At 27.2% G+C, this 24,454-nt stretch overlaps 1 protein-coding gene across 1 annotated transcript in view; it reads right to left on the bottom strand.

Annotated features, from left to right (window-relative positions):
• LOC129961781 (protein turtle homolog B-like) overlaps positions 1-23,994 on the bottom strand; it is a 56,404-nt gene extending 32,410 nt beyond the window's left edge. Inside the window, exons 1-3 of the mRNA XM_056075347.1 lie at positions 23,745-23,994; positions 23,002-23,112; positions 21,859-22,062 (exon numbers count right to left, since the gene is read on the bottom strand). Coding sequence (XP_055931322.1) covers positions 21,859-22,062; positions 23,002-23,112; positions 23,745-23,994 — 565 coding nt within the window. The remainder of the gene's footprint in view (positions 1-21,858; positions 22,063-23,001; positions 23,113-23,744) is intronic.
• Positions 23,995-24,454: the final 460 nt, after the last annotated feature.

Genomic DNA, 24,454 nt, shown 5'->3' with positions numbered 1-24,454 from the left:
GCATGCATTTTTCCAAACTTAATTGATTTTTAATCGGGTTTGAATTAGTGAAATAATTTATTTTAATCTTTTTCTTTTCCCATACCGTTAAATATTTTAGTTATATTTGATGTCAGGTTTTAAAAATAAATAGATAGTAACCTCTATTATGTTAATTCTGTTAAAATACTAATCCCTACTGTGTTAAAATTCATTGCGTTCTCTGAAGTGACATTTTATTAATACCATAATTTATTATGTATGACAAATTTATAAAAGATAGAAAATCTTCATGTTTTAATTTATTATATTTCCTTTATACAGGGATGAGAAATCACTGAATAAATAAGCGGATTTCTCAAAGGATTATGTTAATGATGGTTATATTAATTCTCGTTTCTTTGAGGGTTATATTAATGATCTGTTGTTCAATTGCATTCATTCCGTAATTGGATGCTCCCCATTCCCTCTGCTTGAAGAATTAGGTCATGTTCTATGCTAACTTTCAGGATTTCACCATTAGTGATGATTACCATTCAGGTCATTTCAGATACAGTACTTCAATGGTTCTTCCAAATTTTAAATTGAAAAGGAAATAAGTAAAACAAATTTAATGACGTCGTCATTAACCACATTAAACAAAAAGCAGATTTCCGCAATAAACCATTATGAATATCATTAATTTATTATTTAAGCGTTTTTTAATGATTACTATAGAAGAAACAACATTTTCTCTGTCTGTTACATTATAAATTGTTAATTTAGATCCTATCTTGTATAATATTTCTCTTGCCAAATCTCTGAATTTTTGCTGAAAGGGTTCATACCTTGGAAGTAAAAATTGAATCACAACAATCACAATCACAGAAATAAAAAAAATAAAAAATTGAATTTAAATCTTTGAGAAGAATATTATGTACAAACAACTTTCAAAGGGGAAATGGACTATAACTTTTAACCAATTCCTGCGATTTTTGTGATTACATTAATATGCCAAATTGCCATTCTATCACTTTACTTGATAAAATAAAATAGGATTTAGGGTTGTATTTCGGATGATCAATTCTTTATGTCACAACATTACTTTTCAGAATTATATAGAAGCTCATTAGGGGGATTAAGCATTTAAAATGAGAAAACAACCAAAACCTTAATGGATCAGTCTATTTATGGAAATGCAAATTAAAATCTAGACACACATAGCTGTTATTTCAGACTTCTTGATTCCTTTTAAGAAGGGCAATAATTTACCAAAAAAATTTTTAGATGTCAAGGAAAAAAAATGATGCTCCATTTTAAAAACTGCATAGAAATCTTTGTAAAAAATTGTAGAAATTTTAATAGAAAATAGTAAGTGCGATTCATTGACAAAAGGAAATGAAGTAGCTAAAGAATAGTTTATAAACGGTTGCAGATACTAAGTGACGCAAGTTAATTAATAAATCGTGCACGAAGAAGAATTATAGATTAATTAAAACATTACCACTAAGCGCAGAAATAACTAAAATTTTCATCAGTTACCTTTTCACTTGCCATCTAAAATTATAATTTTTAATTCTTCACAAAAAAAATGGCGACATTTTGTATTTCTTTGGATTGAATAATGATTGACATTGTTTTCTTCATAGAAATTTAGCATAGAAGTATTAAATATAATTATAATTTAAAAAATCATTGAATGAGCTCCAAATTTTAGTTCGATGTAAGATCTCTTCTTTAGACATGATGAGAATAAATAAATAAAGAAATTAAATTTGATTTAATAAAAAATGGATTATTTATAAGAAAAGGCGTTTAAACTTTATAGAAAACAGTAATATCAAATACTATTTGAAATGCATATCTGTAATAAATTACAAAATGTGAATTTTGTAATCTTTTATTTAAGAATGTCTAGAACAACAAAACTATGAAAGTCTGTATTGAATATACAAGTAAAAGTACAAGAACATGAGCATAAAAATCGAACTCAAAATCATTTTTCTCGTATGCTCTTCAGCGCTCTACCTTTTGACTGTATACAGTTTCAAGGAAACAATGAATATATTTTAAAACATAGTGAATTTGGAATGATCCTCCAATTGCATTTCCAGCCCAATGGAGCCATTTATTAATTCTAAACTAAGTATTTTTAATTCATTTTCTCTTTCTTTTTTAAATAAATCTTAATATAAATAAAAGTCATTGTAAATATAAACGTTAGTAAATTATATAAGTATGATCAGTATCTCTTCTTAAACATTTAAGTCGAATTCAAAGTCTGTACACTTATTATCAGTAAAGATCAGAGAAAGAATATTGTGAACTTTTGAGTTCAAAAATTAAATAAATACTCCATTATTTAGAAATTAACCAGGATTACATCCTTTTCCTTTTTTATTTTTGTTTTTGAAATAATTTCTACTGGAATTTATTCCAGAAGAAATATTTTTAAACCTTAAATGTATAAAAGTAACAAATCACATAACAACGTTTGCATTATACCTCTTTTAAATGCTATTAATTAAATATAAAAATAAATGAATTGAAATTGATGATAAATTTGAACGACTCTAACAATTTTTTCCTATATTTTCTGCTTTATTTGAATGCATATTTGTCACACTCCGTTTTTATTTGTTTCAATGTAGTGACTTAACTTTGCTTAAAAACATGTATAAGTTAATCCCGCAAACAGAGCAAAGAAATTTTAAATGAAAATAGTATCTACAATATTATGCAGGGAATATCATATCAATTCATTGTAAGATATTCATAAACCGAACCCACAACAAAGAAAACTTAATTATTTATATTTTTCATTTTTTATGCATATGCAATTTTTCCATTTCAAGGAGTGCCATTATACTATGTACATTAACTAAGAAGAAAAGACCGTATTTCCTATTTCATATCCTACGGCTTAATTTTTCACAATGTTTTCTTTTCACGTTGTCATTAAATTCTAAAATAGATGTTTTGTTTTGTCAATTTCGAGACAAATTACCATTTTCTCAATTACCATCCCAAAAAAGACATAGTTAAGAAACTATTATAAAAAGATCTAGAGTTCATCTTTTTTAACAAATGAAAGACGAGCATAAAATTACATATATTAAACAAGTTAGAAAATATCTTTCAAAAACCTTTGAATAAATCTAAAAGAAAATAAAATACAGTAAAGATAGTTTGTATTATTTTATAATGTACGTTTTTTATAAGAATTTTGTTGAAGTTGTGTTTGACTTTTCACAAAATAGAATGAACCTTTTCTTTTTTTTCCCCTCATTTATTTGAGTTCAAATATTTATCCTTGGCTTTTATATCAAAAGATAATTTTTTTTATACTTTCTGTGCTTGCTTTTAATTTTTATAAGCAAGATTTATCTTTGGAAGTTTCCAGTCCCTTCTGTATAATTTTTTTAAATGTCGGATATATATTTGAAGGAGGAAATAGTACTCTGGGAAATTATTGTACAAAAGGACAGCAAAATTTCGAAATGTTTCAGGTTTTCAATAGAGAGTTTTGCAAAAAGTAATACTATAAAAAATAAACTTTATACTGAAAGACTGAAATAATTTTTCTCATCAATCAGTGTCCCATATTTGGTTAAGAATTAGTATCAAATGCAAATTAGTGGTATGCTTTAAATTTTATATTTGCAAAGTAATTCTGCAATATTTTGGCAAAATAATAAATTTTAATGGTATATTTTTAAACCTTTTCTTTAGGTTCCTTTCAGCTTTTCGAGCCACAAACCCTTATTTAATACTGCGTTATATCTATAACGTTTGTAAAAGGGTTATTGAAAATTTTCAAAAAGCAAATAGAATCATGCTAAATTGTACTTTAATAATTTAAAAAAGGGTTGCTTTTTTAAAGATTTTTGTTGCTAAAACAATTTTCCCACTCATTGAAGATTTCGTGATAATTTTCATATGCTTTATATAAAGGATTAAAAAAATATATATAAAAACACTTATTCTAAAATACGAACTTAAAATACAACCTTTATTTTTATCGTCAAATATTTCAATGCTTGATAAGTAAGAAAATATACTTTTGAAAATAAAATGAGATTCGAGATAATGAGATTTTGAAAAAAAGAGATTCGAAAATAATAATGTTTTATGTTTAATTAATTAAAATTTACTCTTAATGTTTTATGTTTAATTAATTAAAATTTACTCTTAATTCAAAAGCAACGATAAAATGCAAAATAAAAGCATCTAAAATCGTCGAAATATACGTGAGTGTAAATTCAGTAACTACAAATTAAGTAAAGTCTTTCCTCAAATTACAAATGGCAACCATAGGAGATTAAAAACTGACTACGCATTTCAATTGTAGCTCAGTAGGCGACTCCCTCCTGTTATCTCTCTGAAAGAAAAGACGATTCTGTTTCGTCTACAAAAAACAGCTGAGGATTTTAAGGTACGAATGAAATTCTCACGCTTGCCGAGCTCTTAAAAATAAGAGGCTCGTCTCGTCATTGGCAGAGGTTAGCCAATTCCATACAGTTATTAAATTTCCTATAATGGTGAGAACAGACTATCAAATCTTAATCTTAATCTAATCAAAGTGGAATTGAAATGTATTATAGGAATTTTACATTTCATTTGTAGATTTCTAGCAAATTTTGAAAGGGATCTTTCCGGTTATTCTTGTGAAATGAGCACAATAATTACTAAACGAAAGCAGCTAAATAAAATTTGGTGAACAGATTTAGCATCTAAAATGTTGATCCTTTTCCAATTTTAAAGCAATGATATAAACGATAATCATCTATCCGTCGAAACTTTCGCATGCATGCAGATACAATATTTCAAAAATATAATAATTTAAATAAATGAAATTTGGTATATGAATTGGTACAAGAATAATTCTGTAAAATTGTAGTTTCCATCATTCGAGAAAAAGGCGTCCAAGATTTAAATTCGATTTTCGGTATTTGTATGAACCACATTTCAGAGTTTAAACAATGAAAAAATTTCAAACATCACACAATAGATTCAGCAAAAAAAGCAGATTCAAACCGAATTCAAGTCATGTCAATGCCATGCAATCCATTTGCATCTTTACCCTATATTCACAGTTTTATACGGGAAGAAGTGAATAATACTTTTATTACAGAATATCTTAGGAGGTCACTACCGCTGGTTGAAGCTCAGCCTCTTTTAAAGTGAGTATTCTTTAAAAAAGATCCAGTTATTGACAAATGTAGGTAAAAAAAAAATAACTGTCAATATAATTTTAAAAATGTGTTCTCTTTGATACCATAAGCTAATCAAACCGGATTTAAATTTTGAACATTTGGAAATAATATGAGAAGTTTTCTATCATTTCATTGCAGTTTATACAAATATTATGACGATTTACATAACTACTTGATTTAATAGGGGACACAAAGCATTTACTGTTTTACTGAATCATTCATTTTGATTCATCAATACAAAAAGATTCTTATTCACTGGATGTTGCAATGAGCAAAAGGATAATTGTAGCATATTTTAATATATTAAAGAAGACTTGTAAAATACTCGGAATTTATATTTATTTATGATACCTTCATAATTTTGAATTGTATTTGCAGATTATTACCAAGCATAGTTAAAGGTGTTTTAGCGTAATTTCAATTCAAAAAATTTATATATATATATATATATATATATATATATATATATATATATATATATATATATATATATATATATATATATATATATATATATATATTGAGTATTGTTTTATTTTCTTCCCTGCTTTCTTGGTTGTATTTTAGTCCATTTTAGAAATATTTACGAAATTTGTTGATATTATGCAAAATGAAATTCAGAGTTCTAGTGCTTGGTTTCTGAATCATTTTTCAGATTTTAATCTCTAACATTCCGAAACCATATTTTTTGTATTACCGTAAATAATTTTGAAATGCCAATCAAGATTATCAAATCAATTTTAAGAAATTTCTAATTTTACCAATGATTAGAATATATATATTCCAATGATTTGTTTTGAATTAGCTAAAATTATGAGCTAATTAGAAAAGGGTTTTAACTTAGATTGCATAAATAAAACCCATTTAAAATTTTCAATGCAAAATCGTAAATATTTAAACGAAAAACTCTTGAAAAGTGGGATATTTTCCAGAATTCATTTCTGTATACATAAATCATTTTTCAGTCGAATTTCGAGCATTTACTTTGCATATTGATTCTGTCTCCCATTTTGCAGATACTAAATTAGACCATTTGCATTTAAAGAAATTTAGAATAACAATTTTAATCAAAATAATTTACTACAAAAGGAATTATTTTCGAATTCTTTTAATTCTTTTACCACAAATTTTGTAATTGGGGGAACTAATATGTCTTGGATTCTTTATCTGTGCCTCAATGTAGGCTGTCATCTTGTGACAAACAGTTGAGCACAATTCACTTGTACTTAATAAAATTTATTATTACTAAAAACTTGTTGTTGTTTATTACTAGAATTTGGTTTATGAGAGCTGCCACGAAATTGCTTTTCCTAATTAAAATTATAAAATGAATTAATTATTAAATTATTAAATTCCTGAAGAAATATGACTTTATTTTGAGATTTTAAGGATTGTTTCAAGATTATAATTATAGTTTGTATAGGATTTCAAAAATAGTTTGGTAAATAAATCTACATGTTATATTTTAAGAAGAAAATAAACTGTAAATATTACCATGTATTTGAATTGTAAACGTTCATCTCTTCCATCGAGAATCATAAACACATCATTTAATGTGTATTACTGTTGCCAGTATATGTTGTCAATTAGTGAAGTTTCTTTCAGGATAAAATAGCAAAACAAAGCATGAAAATATTGCTTTCGAAGTTATAAAATAATCAATTGAATTTGTGTACAGTGAAGAAGAAAATAATAAATTAGATGTATAAAATGTGTGATGTTAAATTTAAAATATTAATTTGGCGTTGTACTGAAAAGAAAAATTCATATATAATGCTCTGTATAATTGTAAAAAAATATCTTTTGATCAAAAGAACTTTTTGTATGAACAATTTATAAACAAGGTGGCAAATCTGGATTCGAAGAAATTGAAAGAAGAAGTTCAAGTTTATAAGCTTGCAATGATCAATAATAAAATTTGATCTGACGAGTGGGAAGTGGAAAAAAAAGACTGAAGTATAGTTGAGAATACTTATGAGAAGGCATCCTGCAAAACTATCCAGTAGAAATCTAGAAAAGACAAATTAGTCAAAAATAGCAGTTCCCAACTTTACCAACGTTGAAACGTTCTTTAAAAATTTCGGAAACGCATAGTTCAGATTAGGTTTATTTCCTCTTTTGGGGTCATAACGAAATTAAATTAATGAATAAGATGTATGAATAAGAGCATGAAAATGTATGAATAAGAGCATGAAAATGTATGAATAAGAGCATGAAAATGTATGAATAAGAGCATGAAAATGTATGAATAAGAGCATGATTGTAGATATAAATATGACCATCTTATGCAGTGTGTCACTGAGGATGCAATTAATTTTTTATTACTCTTACAATTTTTGGATTATGAACATAATTTAGGACTCCATTAACCTAAATGAAAATGTAAATTGTTGGTTTTTATTCATATAATTGAAGAAGAGTAACAATGTATAACATTTTCTTCCACCCATTATTTTAAAAACTTAACTGCAATTCCATTCCCAAAATGATTAGCATTGAAAAATTTAAAGCTTAATCAAACATAGAAATAAATTTTTATATGAGTTTGTAGACGAAAGCTCGTAAATTCCCTTTAACAATATATAGGAAAAGAGTTAACAACTAAGGAAACAAAAATTTAAATGTCGTCTCAGTTTTAGTGATAATAAGAATACTACTTAATTCCTGCTAGTTCTTGAATCCGATTAACACCTGCAGCATAAATAATATGTTATTCCAGCTTAATGGCACCATTTGTAATATTAACCTTTTTTTATTGTATACGATCTTCAATAAAATAATTTTTGGAATCATTTTGAATCACCCTGCATTTATATAAGGGAAGACACCTTCAGCATTCATTTATAAATCATCATATATTTATCTGATACTCTGATATAAAATAATCATATTTATTACCATAAGCTGTAAGTACAGTAGTCTAAATATCATGCATTTTATTATCATATGTTGTAAAGATCAAACTCTAAAATCCGTCTTTCTAGTTTAATTTTATTTATCTATCTTTAATAATTGTATCGATGAACACATTATTTGACAGACAGAGACACAGCCAATCAAGTGACAGATTTGATGCAAAATTCGGTATGAATATTTGATTGTTAGAGTTATATGGGATAAAACAATAAGACAAATTCCATCCATTAGGCGTATTAGTCTACTTCAATTATCGTATTGATATCCAGATACGCAGAAAAACTAATTTCCAGTCCGCGGGTTTTGTCCAAAACTCTTATGCAGAACTCTATACTGAAAGGCACTGAACATCAGTAAAGTGAAACTACTGCGAGTTGTCTGGATATAGCTACATAATTTCTTGCCCCTTTCGTTAAATTTCATTGATTAAATACCCGTAACGAGTGCTTTATTCGTTACTCTCTCTGAGATGGGTTTGGGGATAGACAGGTTTTCTGAAATCTCTCAAAGAATGCTCCAACATACTGTTGCTTAGTAGCCAAAAGCTAAGCGGAAACTTATTTTGTATATAAATCCCTTAAGAGAACTGGTTGTTATTGCTGATTTTTGAGGAGGGGGTGAGTGAAGTGTTTATTCTCATTTTTGAAAAATAATATCTTGCTTTACCATATTTTGAAGGAAAATCGATTGGTTTTAGTAATGAAAGGAGTAAATACAGATATACACAATTCTGTAAATGATATTTTATCTATTTTTTTTTATCTAACATTTAGATTTTCAGAAAAATCTCAGTATCAAATATTTTTGATTTATTGATGAGAAAAAATTATCTTTAAATTTAATACTCTTTCATTTTATGTAAATACGTGTTCAATAAGAAAAGCTTCGTGAAATAAATTCCGGAATAGAAATCAAATATCCATTGAATCTGTACTTCCAGAAAAGTTATATATATATATATATATATATTTTAAATTAACTTTATTAACATTAGATATCATTATCAGTCTGTTTTACAAGATACTTTATCTGGAAGATTATTGACATTTTTGCTAATTTTGATTTATAATTATGAAATTTTGTAATGCATGCATTATATAAAAATAAAAACACATCCAATATATTTTTTAAACTCTTTAAAGTGTATTAAACTATGTTATTTTTAAAAAAATCCCGAAAAATATAGTTTTTCTGAAATTTAAAGAATTTTAATTCAAAACTTTTTATTATTTTTAATCTTATATTTTTCTAATGATATAAAAATATATTTCGATCAAAACCAAGCATTATTTTTAAATTTAAATTTAAAAATTAATATTTTTGGAATTATTTAAAATTTTTATAATAACTTTTCGTTTTTCTAAACTACAATTCTTTTATAACTATCCTAAAAATTTAAAACGTAAAATGTATACCCAGTTTATAGCTTTAAACAATCCTTCTTATAAATTTTATGTAATTTCCTAAAAAAATAAGATACCCAGGGAGAAATTTATTAAAAGTTTTTTTAAAAGTATTAATGATATAATTAATTATTTTATTTTAGTCGAATAAAAGCGGTATTTGTAAACTTAATGCTTCTTGCACAGTTCATCATATGACAATAAATTCATTTAATGAAAATGTTTTATTTTTTAATTTTATTGGATTATCTCTTAAATTCATAAATTATGTAATCTTATTGGATAAGAAGGATAAAAAATTAATAAAGACGTTGCGTCACATATAAAATCTTAATTATACATTTCAAGATGCATTAATCCATAGCTTAAATTATTCAATCCATTTCAAGGGCATTTTGAAACAACCTTTTTCATTATATTGTGTATATATTTTCATTATATTGTCATCATTTTTATTCATGGAAAATAGAAATGTAAACATTTTATTTTCCGTTTAATTAGAACTTCTTAAAATTCCCAAATGAGCCCCATTTGATGGTAATGAATTGCTCTTGGAGTGTTTAGGATTTCATAAATTAATCCCATACATTTGCATTTAAATGCTCCTTCACTTTTAATCTTGTTTTCCAGTGTCCTTAGATGTAATTAGAATAAAAGCCCTTATTAATTCTAAAATTAAATTTTGTACTATAGTTTATTGCATAGTAATGCTTTTATCAGAAGTTATCTAAGCTTTAAAATTCTTCTCGTTACATGTCTCTTACGTAATATCATTATTACAATATTTTGATAGATTATGTAATATTAATGTGCTTCTTAACTTTACTTATAGGCAGAATAATCAACTTTTCATAAATAAAACTATTCAAAGAGGGTTTTTTTTCCTTCGTTGAGCATTAAGGTTTATTTGAATCATTAGTCTTTTTGTATTTACTATTTTTTTTTATCTTTTTTTCTAGCATGGATGAATGCTGAACATCATTAAAATCACTTTTTGAAGAGTGATCAAGACACGTAACATATAAGCAATGAATAGACTGTTTTCTAGGTAATATTTTTAAAATCTATTTTTCTATGGAGTAATTTAATTTAGCTTTCAAAGTTTAAAGTAAAATTCTATGCAATTTTGAATTTGAATTCGAAATGATTAAGAATTGAAATTCAAGAGTCAGTTTTTTTTTTAATCATTAAAATATTCATTTAGAGAACAAACATTTTTGGTTAAAAATATTAACGAATTGCTCATTTCTTGGCTTGGTTTTCAAAATTGCCAACTGAGAGAGCTTCCATGTCATATCTCTCAGAGTTTAAACTATACCTCAGGTTTCCTTCCAGCATCTTACGTACAAGAATACAATATCATATTTTGAAGGGGGGAAAACACAGTAATCTGAGTTATTTAGCTTCAGTTCCAACACAATGAGAGACAACAATATATATCTGTGTATATTTTATTGAACGTGATTGACGATAAGCTTAATTGATTCTTTTTGTATAATTTTATAGCAGCGTCAATAAAAACAAACATGAAAAATCTTTTAAAAAATGTATTTTTAATAAGAAAATATTTTATTTCAATTTAGCCGTTGATAATTTACTACTGATTTTCAATTTTGGTACAAAGACTATAATTTTAATATTTACCATTATATTTTTCAGCTGTGAGATAGTGAAATTGAGAAAATTAACTTCCTATTTACAGTGTTTTGGTTTTTAAAAGAGTGGAAGCAATAAAAAAAAATTAGGGGAAATGAATAGATAACAAACATAGAGCAACATCCTTTAAAGGAACCAACCATCCTTTAAAGGAAAGGTTGCAATAGTATAATTTAAATCGAATCGAATATAATTTAATCGAATGAAAGTTTCTTCTTAGAGCAAATTGTATTCATTCGAGACACTTAATTAATTACTCTAGAGATTTTTGTTTTAGATGGCGATATCAATTGGCAGTGATTTCTCTTGCTGAAATACAATTTATTAATTATTTTGATCATTATATCCAAATACATTCTCCAACTAAGAATAAGCAGATGAAAAGAAACCGCATCTGATTTGGCGTTTGGTTGAATGATGAGTACAGCAATATTGAATGATCGAAGTTACCTTTTTAATGACAGGACGTACCTACTATTGGGCGATCAGTACATTTAGGAATCATACCCTTCTTCCTTCGATGATAGTCATCTAGTTTATTTTAGTACTTCAGCAGAAAAAGAAAACCGCTATGTCATACGCAAATATTTCACTTTATAATGACTTTTGTTTCTCCTCTTGTCGCTCAATAATAATAGCAAGTGAATATTTAAACAAGAATTATTGGAGTATGCAGTTATAACTTATGTTATAGCTGCTTTCTCTGCATAACATATTATGTATTCTCTGCATAACTTCTGTTATAGCGGAAAATCGCAAAACACTCAATCAAAATCAATGACATCCATCATTTGCTGTGACACATTTTTTCACTTTTTAGGTTCACCTATCTCTTAAGAATTGTGATTTTTCTATAATTGCATTCATTGATCTAAATTAGTTGCTTTGTCATTTGAATATGAGATCATTGTAAAAATTAGATGTAAAAAAAAGAGTTTTCAAGCAAAGTTCAATTTGCGATAGTCTAGTTCTTCATCCAGCAAAAGAGAAATTAAAAGTTGCAGAACTGTGCAATTAAGATAGCTGCAACTCAATTCAGATGCAACAAAATAATCATACCAATGGGCTTCTAGAAATAATGGTAAAGGCGAATCATATATTGATGCTGAATGTTTTAAAAAACAAAACTGTGGATGTAAATGGAAAAAGTGAGAAGAAAAATTTAAATACATTCCACTTAACAGAAGAGGAACTATAAGATCAGTAGATCTCGCCATGGAAGTTCCCAAATCCCTGCTTCCCAACTTTGCAACCAATCCCTGCTTCCCAAATCCCAACTTTGATAATAGGAAAACCCATAAAATCTGCTTCGACAACCATCAAACCATTTGTCACAGAAAAGAAAGCAGAGCTTCGAAGTCAAGAGATACTAATAGAAGTTTAAAATGCAGAAAACGAATCATTAAAAAAAAAAAAACAGAAATTCTCTTAATACAAAAAATAAAATATAAAAAAATAGAAGAAAATTTTGTATTTATTTTTTAATTCAATCCAGATATTTTGGTGATAAATGCTGCCTTCTATATTTATTTTCTCTTACAGCTTTTTATAAGTATCCGCATATAAAGTAAGAAAATGCAAATGAATAGTTTAATGATATATTACGGAATATTTAAATGTCATTTTCTCGAGTTACACATCAATGCAGCTAGGATCGTTTATTCTTGTTTTCTAGTTTAATAAGGATTATAAAGTTGTATAGCAATTTTAAACAGTATTAAATTGAGAGTTGGGAATTGCATGCTAAGAGGGTTTCCATTATTTGAAACAGAACTAATTAATTATTCCAGAAGAGATTCACTGCCAGCACAAAAACTCAACTATAAAAAGGCTTTTACCCAACCATATAAGAAACGCAAAAGAAAAAAAAAAACAAGAGGGTCATAAATTTCATTGTGGGAAATTTTAAACACCTGGGACCATAAGAAAACATGTTTTTTTTTTAATTAAAAGAAATTTTTAATTACAATTACTTCTTTTTTTTAAATAAAAGTCCTCATACGGTAACTCAAAATCTAACAGGGATAGTTGAATAAAAGTTCCAATATAAGTTTCGAATTATGGGGGTTATGAAATGAGACAAAATGTTTGAAATTGGGGAAATATAGTATGCGAAAAAATACAGAGTACTGAGATGAAAAGATGAAGAACATTACATAGTATTGAAATGAACAGATGAACAAAATTACATTATTGTCATCTGTGAGTTTATTTTACTCAAAAGGAATTACCATACATACATACACACTATTAGCGTGTTGATTTACCACCGTATGCGTAATGTTAGTGTTCAAAGTGTGCACCGCCTCGCTATACACAGTGTTCATATCGTTCACGCAGATTCTCAAACACATTCCTGAAACAAAGGTTGCTGCAGACTTCTGCAAAAGGAGGCACAGTTCTTGGTGGATCTTCACAGATGGACACACTCTCCTTTAACATTCCCCTTCCGTTGACACAGTATACTAGCACAAAGGCAAAATTTCGTAACAATAGGCAGCATAACTTTATTACTTGGTGCCATCTTATTGATATTCTATTCTCTTGGAATTCTTTCTCTGTTCATCTTTCAAATTCGGTCCACCTTCACGACAGCTTTAGTAAGAGCAGAATTAATGTTCAACTATGTACACTTTTTCCACTGTCGAGAGACCCATTTCCAACAACAACTGCACAACACAGCTTCCTTTTCACTACTGCGAACACGTGTAGATGGAGCTATGCCTCGTCGACAAACGCAACGACGTGTTTGAGATGCGTGAGTTTCAGTACTGTATATTTTGGCATTTACTGTATTTTTTCGTTTATACGTGTTTATTCAACATTCAGTTGCGAATTCATGGGACAATGTATATTTGCATACATTTAACTCTCTTCCTAATTTACTTGCATTACAAAATATTTATTAGATTTTCGGTTATTTCATAGATTATTATCACCTATACATTTTTTGCAAAGAAAAGTACGGTTGCGACATTACAATATTTCATAAGTATTAACTATTTTGGTCAAATTTCAATAAAAATTATTACAAATTCGCTTTGTTCTCAAAAAATGTAATACTCATTTTTTTCCCTTCGTTTTCGTACTTGTAATTGATAATGCGTCTAAAAATAATTTTAAAAAAGTATTTAAAATTAACTTTTGCACACTGCGAATGTAATAGGCCACCTTAATATACTCTACATGTTAGAATAAAATTTCAGCAGCTGTTAAAGTTGGAAAATATAAATATAATAAAAACCATGCACAAAAAATTTTCATAAAAATTACCCAAATATAGGGAAAACTTGAACAACAATTAATTTAGCATCTTTAAAATTACGAGGGAAAGTCTTAAAAGGTAAAAGGACTTTTGCCATTTCGCTTCCCAAGGTTTGGTACACTATTAGTAATAAGCGCTGAATTAGTGTAGTCCGCAACACTTTTATAAAATGTGTCACTCTTATTCCAATGTTAGTCGCTGGAGCGAGCAGACCGTTAAATATGGCAGCTCCATCGTCAAACTGCACCAAATGAGAGCGGCGATTCATTTTCGTTTGCAGAACGTGTTAACCCTGCGGAATGCAACACCCATTCTCACCAGAAGTTAATAACTTTGAACATCAGCCATCAAATGCTAAGGTATACTAACACTATTCTGGGACATGGAAGGATAGTAGCCCTTCATTTCATCCCAAGCGGCTAAATTATGAACATTGAGAACTATTGTGATATGTTGCACTTGCAATACGATCTAAACGGCGTGGAACACTACGAAAGGGGGTTATAATGCAGCAAGACAAAGCTAGGCCAACGGGCAATCGTAACAATAGCGGAGTTGGGATTCTAAGTGCTGGAACAACTACCATACAGTCCTGACCAACCTCCAAGCGATTTTCATATGTTTGGACCATTGAATAAAATGATAAAGGGAAGAATATTTGCAACCAATGAAGAAGTCAATGATGCGGTTCAAAATTGGTTAAGATATATCCTAAAAACTTTTTATTCCGACGGAATCAAAAAATTTGTGAAACGTTGGAAAATGTGCCTTGAAATCCAGGATAGTTATGTAAAAAAAATAGTGTATGCTTTAATTTTCTATCATTAGAATAAATGCATCATTGCTTAAATGTATCTTTACTTCTTCACTCTCCCTCTTACATTTTTTAAATCTTTTTAATAGTGATAATAGCAATATTTTGCAATATTTTTCGGAATTGTTTTGAAAAAAATGACAAACTTCGATTAATTAAATAAAATTTTTAATACACTCCAAAGTGTGTAGCTCTAAGGTAAATGTTCTATCCTGTAGAACGCCAACATATTCTTGCGCATGCATTTATTATTAGTAGTAGAAATAAGATAGATATCTAAAATCGTCGATCATAGAGCTACAGTAATGCTAATGTTAATTATATGTTTATAGAGAGTCTTTATTCGCATGTTTTTTATCACAGTAAATAAGAAGATATTAAAAAATAATATTATTATATTACTAGGAGTAGAAATTTAAAAAAAATTGAAAAAAGATAATTAATGAATGATTTCATGTTTATTATAATGAACTAAAACTGTTCTTATGCTACGAAGGAAACAAGCACTTTCTAACACAAAGTAATGAATTTAAAGGAAAACTTCGTTTATTTGTATAAACCAACTCAACTCGAACAAATACTTCTTCCAAAGGAAGTGTTATTTATTGTTGACAGAAACTTATAATCATAATTGCCACCCATTTTGAAGCTGCGCCTTGAAGAATGTTCGAATTCTAAGAAGACAAAAAAAATATGAAGTTAGTTTAACATAAATGAGCTCCATAATTTGCATACCACCGATCGATATTTTTTTTTAAAAATCCCGTAACACTCATCAATCAGTTCTCGAAACTTCGTTGTTTTAGTTGAGAACAGCTATTAGCACGTTTAGTAGAAATGTTCTTAATTGGCGCATTTTGAACCAATGAGCAATCTCCAATAAACATTGTTCGCGTTTTTCTGCTCGTTTGTAGAATCATTATGTCTCAGGTATCTAATATTTATAACATGAAGAAAGTTGAGGGAAAAATAAAGTTTATTTCTTTAATGATGTGTGCCCAAAACTTGATTTTATTGAATGGAGTTTGAAAGAAACTAAGAATCTTAAACTGAATTTTGTGGTCATGGTTTCTGTTCGCATATTAAATCTTCGATAAAAGGAGTATAAAGTTTTTGAATTTCTCGTCACTAACGGTATGCTTTTTTTCTTTCCTTTTCTTTTCTTCCTCTTTCTTTACGAGTCTTTTGAATTAATAATTAATTTTTTCAATATAAAAATTGAAGAAATGAACTAATTAGGTATATAAGGTAAGGAAATAAAATTATATTTCTAAGGAGAATTTTGTTTCAAGGTTTTTGTAACAATCCTGTTACAATGATTGATTCATGAGGGAGAATGATATTTGGAATAAGAATAACTTCAATATTTACGTATATTTATAAAATTATGATTAAACATCTTTATAATCAATTTCCTCTGCGTATAACTTTTATGCATTCAATTATTTTTGTAGTGTACATAAGGTTAATGTTCGGCCGCCACAGCTGAATTATTTTGAAGTGATTGTTGCATTATAATACAAAAATGTTTGGAAATATAAAATAAAGTTTGGACGTAAAAATTATTCAGGAATTCCCGAATATTCATTGGAATTATGTTTTTTCCCACATACAGAAATGATGAAGACCATTTTAATTCGAAAGATTAACCAATTTAATTCCAAGATTAACTTACGAAAAGTGTCATTTATGTCTATCTGATGAAATATTCAGAGAGTTATTCAAAAAAAAATCCTTAAAATAAAAGCTTTTACATAATTACTAAACTATAACATATAAAATTCTATCTTACTTTTCTCTTTCTAAAAATAAGTGATGATTACGGAATTAATCAAAAAATAAATACATCATTATAAGACAATAGATAAGCATTTTATCTTATAGGAAAATATGAATTTGAACTTTTATTTCCATTTAGGTAAATATGCTTTCGACGTTACATCAGCTGAAAAGAAAGAATTTTCATTTTACACTCTTTTATAATTAGTATTCAAACAGAAAATATTATTCTTTATAAGTTTAACAAAGTTATAAACAATAAATAATCTGATTTGAAATAAGTTTAATTGAAATCTGATAGATATTTTTTTATGTTCATAAAAACGCAAATAGCTGCAGATAACAGTGGGAGATGTATTGGACAGACATTTTTAACGATTAGCTGTTTCATTTGTTATATTTAATTTTATTTAAATTGATTATGCATGACTGGTTATCACCAATAAAGTATTTACTGATGCAACAATTTGCGCATCATTACATTAATAAAGTATTTATGAAGCATGTTATGGCACACGTTAACCTTTAAAAACGTGTAGTTTATAAAATTTTGTACCTGAACTTATTGGACATTCTTTGTAAAGTCGAGTCACATGATACCATAGAAAATTTATTGCACCGGTAATTCATTTTAAAATCTCCATTATCTTTAACGGTAAAGTAATTTCACATTCTGATTTCTCATGCAAACACCACGAATAGTAAACAAAATATTTATTCTTAGCCTCCAACAATGGAAGAAATTCACACAATTAAATGTTTTGCGTCAGAATGAAAGAGATTTGAATTTCATTGCAACCGTGGAGTTTTATTTTTGAGCCAATTTTCCAAATTTAGAAAACAGTTCATTCAGTAATCAAGATTGTACTATTAAATAAATAATTTTTAGATATTTAAAAGTTGTAAAAGTCAATTCCGGAAAATAAAATATTCTAGAATTTTCTCCAAACAACAGTGGTACCTCGTTTAATTTTTTATCAAATTAATCTAAAATGTTTTTAAAAAATCATACTGAAGTGTATATTTTTTGCCACGCGAAGTGTATTTCTGTTGAATGTGTAGCTCTAGGTATACCTATAATTTTTTCAAAACCAAAATTGATATCTCCACGCTTTTAGGGATTTTTGGTTTTAAGCAAGTAAGGTATGTCAAGAAAGTTTCAAATTTTTGAGAGAAATGCACTTTTAGCATAAATTATCATTAAACGAATTATGTTTTGAAAAATTCAAATAAATTACTTTAAGAATTACTTAATTGGGTACCATTTGGAAGCGTTTCATTTCTTGTTTTCTCATTTAAAATTTGGTAAAGAATTTTATTTATGATATTTAAATTTCGTATTTTCTGATGTAAATGTTTTCAATTTAAGATCAGTAATTTTTACTACATGAAATATAAAAATTAATACGCCAGTACTAAATGTCAACGATAATTGAATGGCTTTTTGATAAAAGAATTAAATAAAATCTATGCTAAAAATTTCTTGAAGTCTGATACTTATTTACATATTGAATATTACTCAGTAAATTGAGATATAACTTTACAATTAATCTAAATGCTATTAAATGAAACATTTTAAAACTGACATAATAAAAGCCCAGTGCCTCAGATAAATTATAATTAGTAAGTAATTCAAATAAATATTGAAGCCTTACTGTCAAGACTTATGAAAAGTCTTAGATATATAATTAATTTAAATAACTCAAGGCTAACTGAAATCATTTTTTAAAAAATTTTATTAAACATTAAAACATATTATTTTGCAACCCTCTATGTTATTTATTTGTTCAACAGAATTAATATTTTATCCTCATCTAAATAAACACACACTTTATTTAGATGGGGATAAAAGCGAATACACTTTAAAGCTTAAACCTTTACGCTTTAAAGCTTAAACCTTTTAAGCTTTAAAGTGCATTTAAAGATATTGCAAAATAGTTTTCAGGTGAAGTATGTTTCGCCCTTCCTGTAATCCGCCTGCGTTAAAGAACTATCAATTTCAATTAAACCTTTTTACAACTTTATTTTCAAATATTATCCTCCGTTCAAAATACGAATGAAAAGCTATCTTTGAAAGAAAAAAAAAGCTTTTAAAGAAATATTTGCTTGATTTTCAGCACTTCTTCTGAGTCTTCGTTGCTTCCTTTCGATTTATTAAGGTATTATTATTTGATATTTTGAAAAGATGAAAAGAGTGTAATCACATTTAATGCAAATACTCAGATTTTAATTGAAGTAATTATGTTTTTTTTAGTTTTTATCAATTAAATGTCTCTTTAGACTTCATTTAAATCCACGCAATTTCTAAATAAAACAGAACATTTATTGTTTTCTTATAGATTATAATTTTCCTGTGTTGAAGTTGTATGGTTGATTTTCATATTATTTTAATGAACTGCACGAAATGTTAATTTAAACAAATCAGAAAAAATGACTTTTTCGCAGCAAAATTTCAAAATAAGAACAATTTTGAACCCATTCGTAAAATATTGTAAATTGGTATTAAGCAAAAACACTAGGCTGTTTCAAATAATCCACATTACCAAATGCTACATATTTTTCCGTACATAGGTTTATATTCAGTTTACTGATGGAGAATCAAGATGTGATTATATGGTAAATTTTGTTGACAGGATTTATTATTGCCTTTCAGGGAGTTACTTATAATTCATTTCTTTCAGGAATTTTTTCAAAGTGAGTACTAAATTATTATTATGAATTTTGGAATGTAAGGCAGGAGCAGGAGTCGTTAAATATTGGCATTCATTGCTTTTGCAATTATCTTTGCGCATTTAATGAGCAAGATATACAGGATCATTATAGAAAAATCTATTCCGACATATGAGACTGTATCTATCACGCGTTCATAGAAACAAAATTAAATTCTGGCTTACGATATTTTGAGATATGCGCTCAAGAATCCTATGAAAAACAGCAATTAAACTCTAACAGTTACGGTTACTGGGACAAAACTTCAAAATTTTCAAATGGTAATACCAACTTTTTTATTGGAATGTGTTCTCCGTAGCAAAAAACAATAAACAGCGTTGGAATGGTGCCTGTAGCACGAAAAACACCAGCGATACACAGAGTAAGATGAAAAGAGAAAATAACCACAGAGAAACAACAGAAAGAAAAAAAGATTGTATTTCACAAATTTTTCTCTTGACCTTTTTCAACACCGATGACCCTTTGCATGCAGCAGATGGTGCCTAGAACCAAACCACGTGCCATGCCGAAAGGAATCTGTTGACCTTCACTTCTCTGTTAGGCACTCACAGTTGTTTTCTTTGTCTGCCTAGTGCAGGGGATTTTCGATCTACAGATATAGCTCCAACGCTATTTATCTTTTTTCTTTTTTTTTTTTTTTGCTATAGAGAACACATTTTAACAAAAAAAAATTGTTGCCCTTAGAAATTTTGAAATTTTGTAACTGTATTCAAAGCAGTTATTCTTATATAACCGTTAAATCTAAACGTTTAGTTTTCCTACGATTCTTGAACGAATACCTCAAAATACAGTGTACCAAATTTTATTCCTTTCCGGTATGGTTATTGCGATCTCATTTATCGGAATAGATTATTTATAATCACACTGTATTTCATGTAAGAAGTATTGTCCCATTCAATCTTCTAAATTTTATATTACATCTTAAGTTATTCAGAATAATAAGAGTGGAGTGAATGCTTTCCAAAGTTTCAATTTTACTATTTCAAATTTTGATGCTTTTATATAATATGAAAGAAGATCAATTTGATAGTATGATTTAGAAAATTTTCTTCTAAAAACTTACGTGACAAATTATTTGCTAATCTTAAGAGAGAAAGGAAAAGAAGCGATTTTAGAGAGCAGTGCAACATTTATGAAATTAAATTTGCAAATGAGAAAGTTTTTCAGGAGTAACATTTTTGTATATAGTACAATTTATAATAATTTGTAACTCTTTTTTCAAAAAGACTAGCTTTTGCGAATGCTTAACGATTTTTTTAGAATTTGTATCAAGGAAAATAAAAAGATTCAAGAAGATGATTCTGTAAACTACCAGTATAAATCCTAAGATATTAGTAAATATTTATGCGAGGGAAAGAATTCATTAATGTTTAAATCTATTTATGTAAAATCAGAATGATAAGAAATTGTGAAAAAAGATAATCTGTCTTTATTTCAAAATGCTTGATATTTAGGTTTATAGGAATAAAAAAAATATAATACTTCTGCCCATAATAAGAACCTCTATATAGTTAGAATATTGTTACTACATGATTTGACTTCACTAAAGATTGGTTATATTCTGAACGGGCATGCATGCTATTGATGGAATGCAAAGGAAAAAAAATCTCCCAGATCAAATATATTCTCGAGCATAAATTTTATTACCCAGTTTCATTCTACGGAATATTTATAGCCATTCTTTGAAATTAAAAAATATATATATATATTTTTTTTTATTTGCTACAAACAAATTCTTGTAAATTTTGTTGTTTTCCTCATTGTAAATCTTATGATATTGGCGTTCATCAATTTTCAAAATAAATAAAAAACAAATAAAAATAATTCATTCATAGAAGATTTCAAGAGCTTAAAAAGGTCAACTTTAAAACATTTGACCACTTGATGCATACAAATGTAGAAAACAAATTCTCTAGTGTTACATCTTACAGCATCCCTTTAAATAAACATCATTTTTCCCAAAATAAGATTTCTAAAATATTTTTGATGTTTAATATTTTAGAAAACATGCCAGTTTTAGGCGCTTTACAGCATATTTTGTTGAATAGAAGCTCGCTTTTTTTGTGAATCTGAAAGAATAAACAAAATATAAACACTCTTGAAAAAAGCCATGATACTTACGATTCATATCCAAATGAATGGATTCCACTTTGGGTTTTGTAAGATTCGTGTTTGACGCCTTGCAGGAGTATTGAGCCATTAAATCTGAACGCCTGATTTTATTCACCGTCAATTTGTTTCGGACAAAGCCTTTTGTTGTTACATTGAAAATGTCATCCACGAGTACCTCATCTCGCCACCACGTAACAGACGGATGGGGATTTCCTGTTATATATTCAAAATATTATATATTCAAATATATAGTATAATATTATTATATAATATTATTTGAATATATATATATATATATATATATATATATATATATATATATATATATATATATATATATATATATATATTCAAAACAAAGCTTTATTTAAAATTTATGTATTTGAAAATATAATTCGATCACATTAATGACTTATTTTTATGATGTGGATTTAAACCTTATGAAAAATTAAAAACACTTTTGATATGACTTAAACCCATAAACATATACAAGACAAACCATATATTTATTCAATATCACGTAATCTCTTACAAGAGACTTAAAGAAATATAAATGCTGCTTCCGAGTTTGAAAGAAGGCATTTGAAAAGTAGAATATTTTCTATAAATATTTAAATAAATGAAGAAACTGGTTATTTCAGTTGACAATTTTAAATCTTTCAAATATGTTAAATTATTATTATAATAGAAACTAAGATGTCTGCCTGGAATTTTAGATCATATATAATTATAAAATATTTTATAGATATTTAGTTGAAAAGTTAATTCTAAATTATTCAACACTATACCCATCTTTTGATCTTTCTCTTCTTTATTTTTCTGATGATTTATTGATTTAAAAAGTTCGTTTTCCTATCTAATTAGACAGAGAAAAATTGAAAGTGAGAATTCATGGTGTAATAAAAAATTCACGGAATTTCACGCATTTTCTATGTTGAATTATAATAATTATGGTTGTTAGAAATAAATTGAAGAATAAGATGATTCAATAAAATGGGACTACGGTGAATAGGTTATGTTATTTGGAATGAGTAAAAACTGAATATATCTTTGACGTAATTGATATATATGGATTAAAACTCACTATGGGCATAAAAAATATAACTGTGTAAAAAAATGAAATGATTTTCAAACTTTATCGCTTAATCTTACCTCCATCAACATCACATATCAATGTCAGTGTAGAACCTTCGTCAAAAGGACCAATGACACCTTTCAATCGTTGTCCGTATTCATCCATTATGATAGGATCATGAGGAGGCACTACGTAATAAAGATATTTGATGCTATTAAAAAGCTTGATATTTTTATGAAAAATAATATAAAAGGAACTCAAAAAATAATAATCAAATAATTTTCCCTAAAAAACTTTCATTGTATGAAATTCAGAATATTGAATATTTGAAACAATAGCTTCTCATGGAAAATGAACATAATGAAATCATATTTAATGCGTATATTTCTGAAGATAATTTCATTGTTTTTTTATGCACATATTCTAATTATATTAACTATTACTATTTAAATATACATATATTTAAACCAGCAATTTAGTTTATGCTATTCAGCTAACTAAAGCATATTTAATTTGGTTATTGACTTAGACAAGATTCTCAATATATATATATATATATATATATATATATATATATATATATATATATATATATATATATATATATATATATATATATATATATATATATGCGCTCAATGTTAAAGTACCTATTCAGAATTTTTTTTACACAAGAACATTCAGTTTGTAAAGTATTTGAGAAGATGAATAACATATTTGCAAAAAATTATTCCATGAATACGTAAAAGAAGCATCTAATAATAAAAACTACATATACTTGAATAAAAGATAAGTTTCACTTTTTTTATCAATTACTTACCAATGACTTTCAGTCTACTTTGAAGAATAAGAGTCCGTGTCTTTCGAAGATCTACTCGGCATTTGTATACTTCTGCATCTTCTGGCACAACAGGGGTGATGATTAGAACTGGGGGGTGAACACTCACATCAAAATGAATCCTTTCTTGTACTTCAGGTGAAGGAAAATGTTTAGCCCTTTTGATAGTAGTTTTCCTTATGTCCAAAGTATATATAGGATTAGGATTGTCAAGTCTGTACCACAAGATCATTGAAGCTCCATCCTCTTGTAAATGTTCGGTAACATTGCATGGAATAACAGCTTTGCTGCCAGCTACAGTTACTATCACAGGGATATCTAAAAATAATATATATATATATATATATATATATATATATATATATATATATATAATGTGCAAAAGATGAATAAAAAGATTTCATTGTACTTGTACATTCATTGTAAAGATGAATAAAAGGAATACATGTATTAATATTAAGATTTTATAAATTGTAAATGTGGAATACATTTTGTTTATAAAATTCTACAGAGAAAGTAATTATCATTTTCAGAAAACATTTATACAAATTAATAATAAATTGGTTTTATGCAAGTTATTTTAATATAGCTTGATGAAATGCATTGCTATATTGCATTGAAGAAGACTAAATCTATTCCATGCATCAAGTGAAGGAAAATGAAATGTAAATGTGATAAACCACAAAAAGTCA

This window comes from Argiope bruennichi, chromosome 2 (assembly GCF_947563725.1).
Source record: "Argiope bruennichi chromosome 2, qqArgBrue1.1, whole genome shotgun sequence".
NCBI lineage: Eukaryota > Metazoa > Arthropoda > Arachnida > Araneae > Araneidae > Argiope > Argiope bruennichi.
This window is presented reverse-complemented; position numbering and strand designations above follow the sequence as displayed.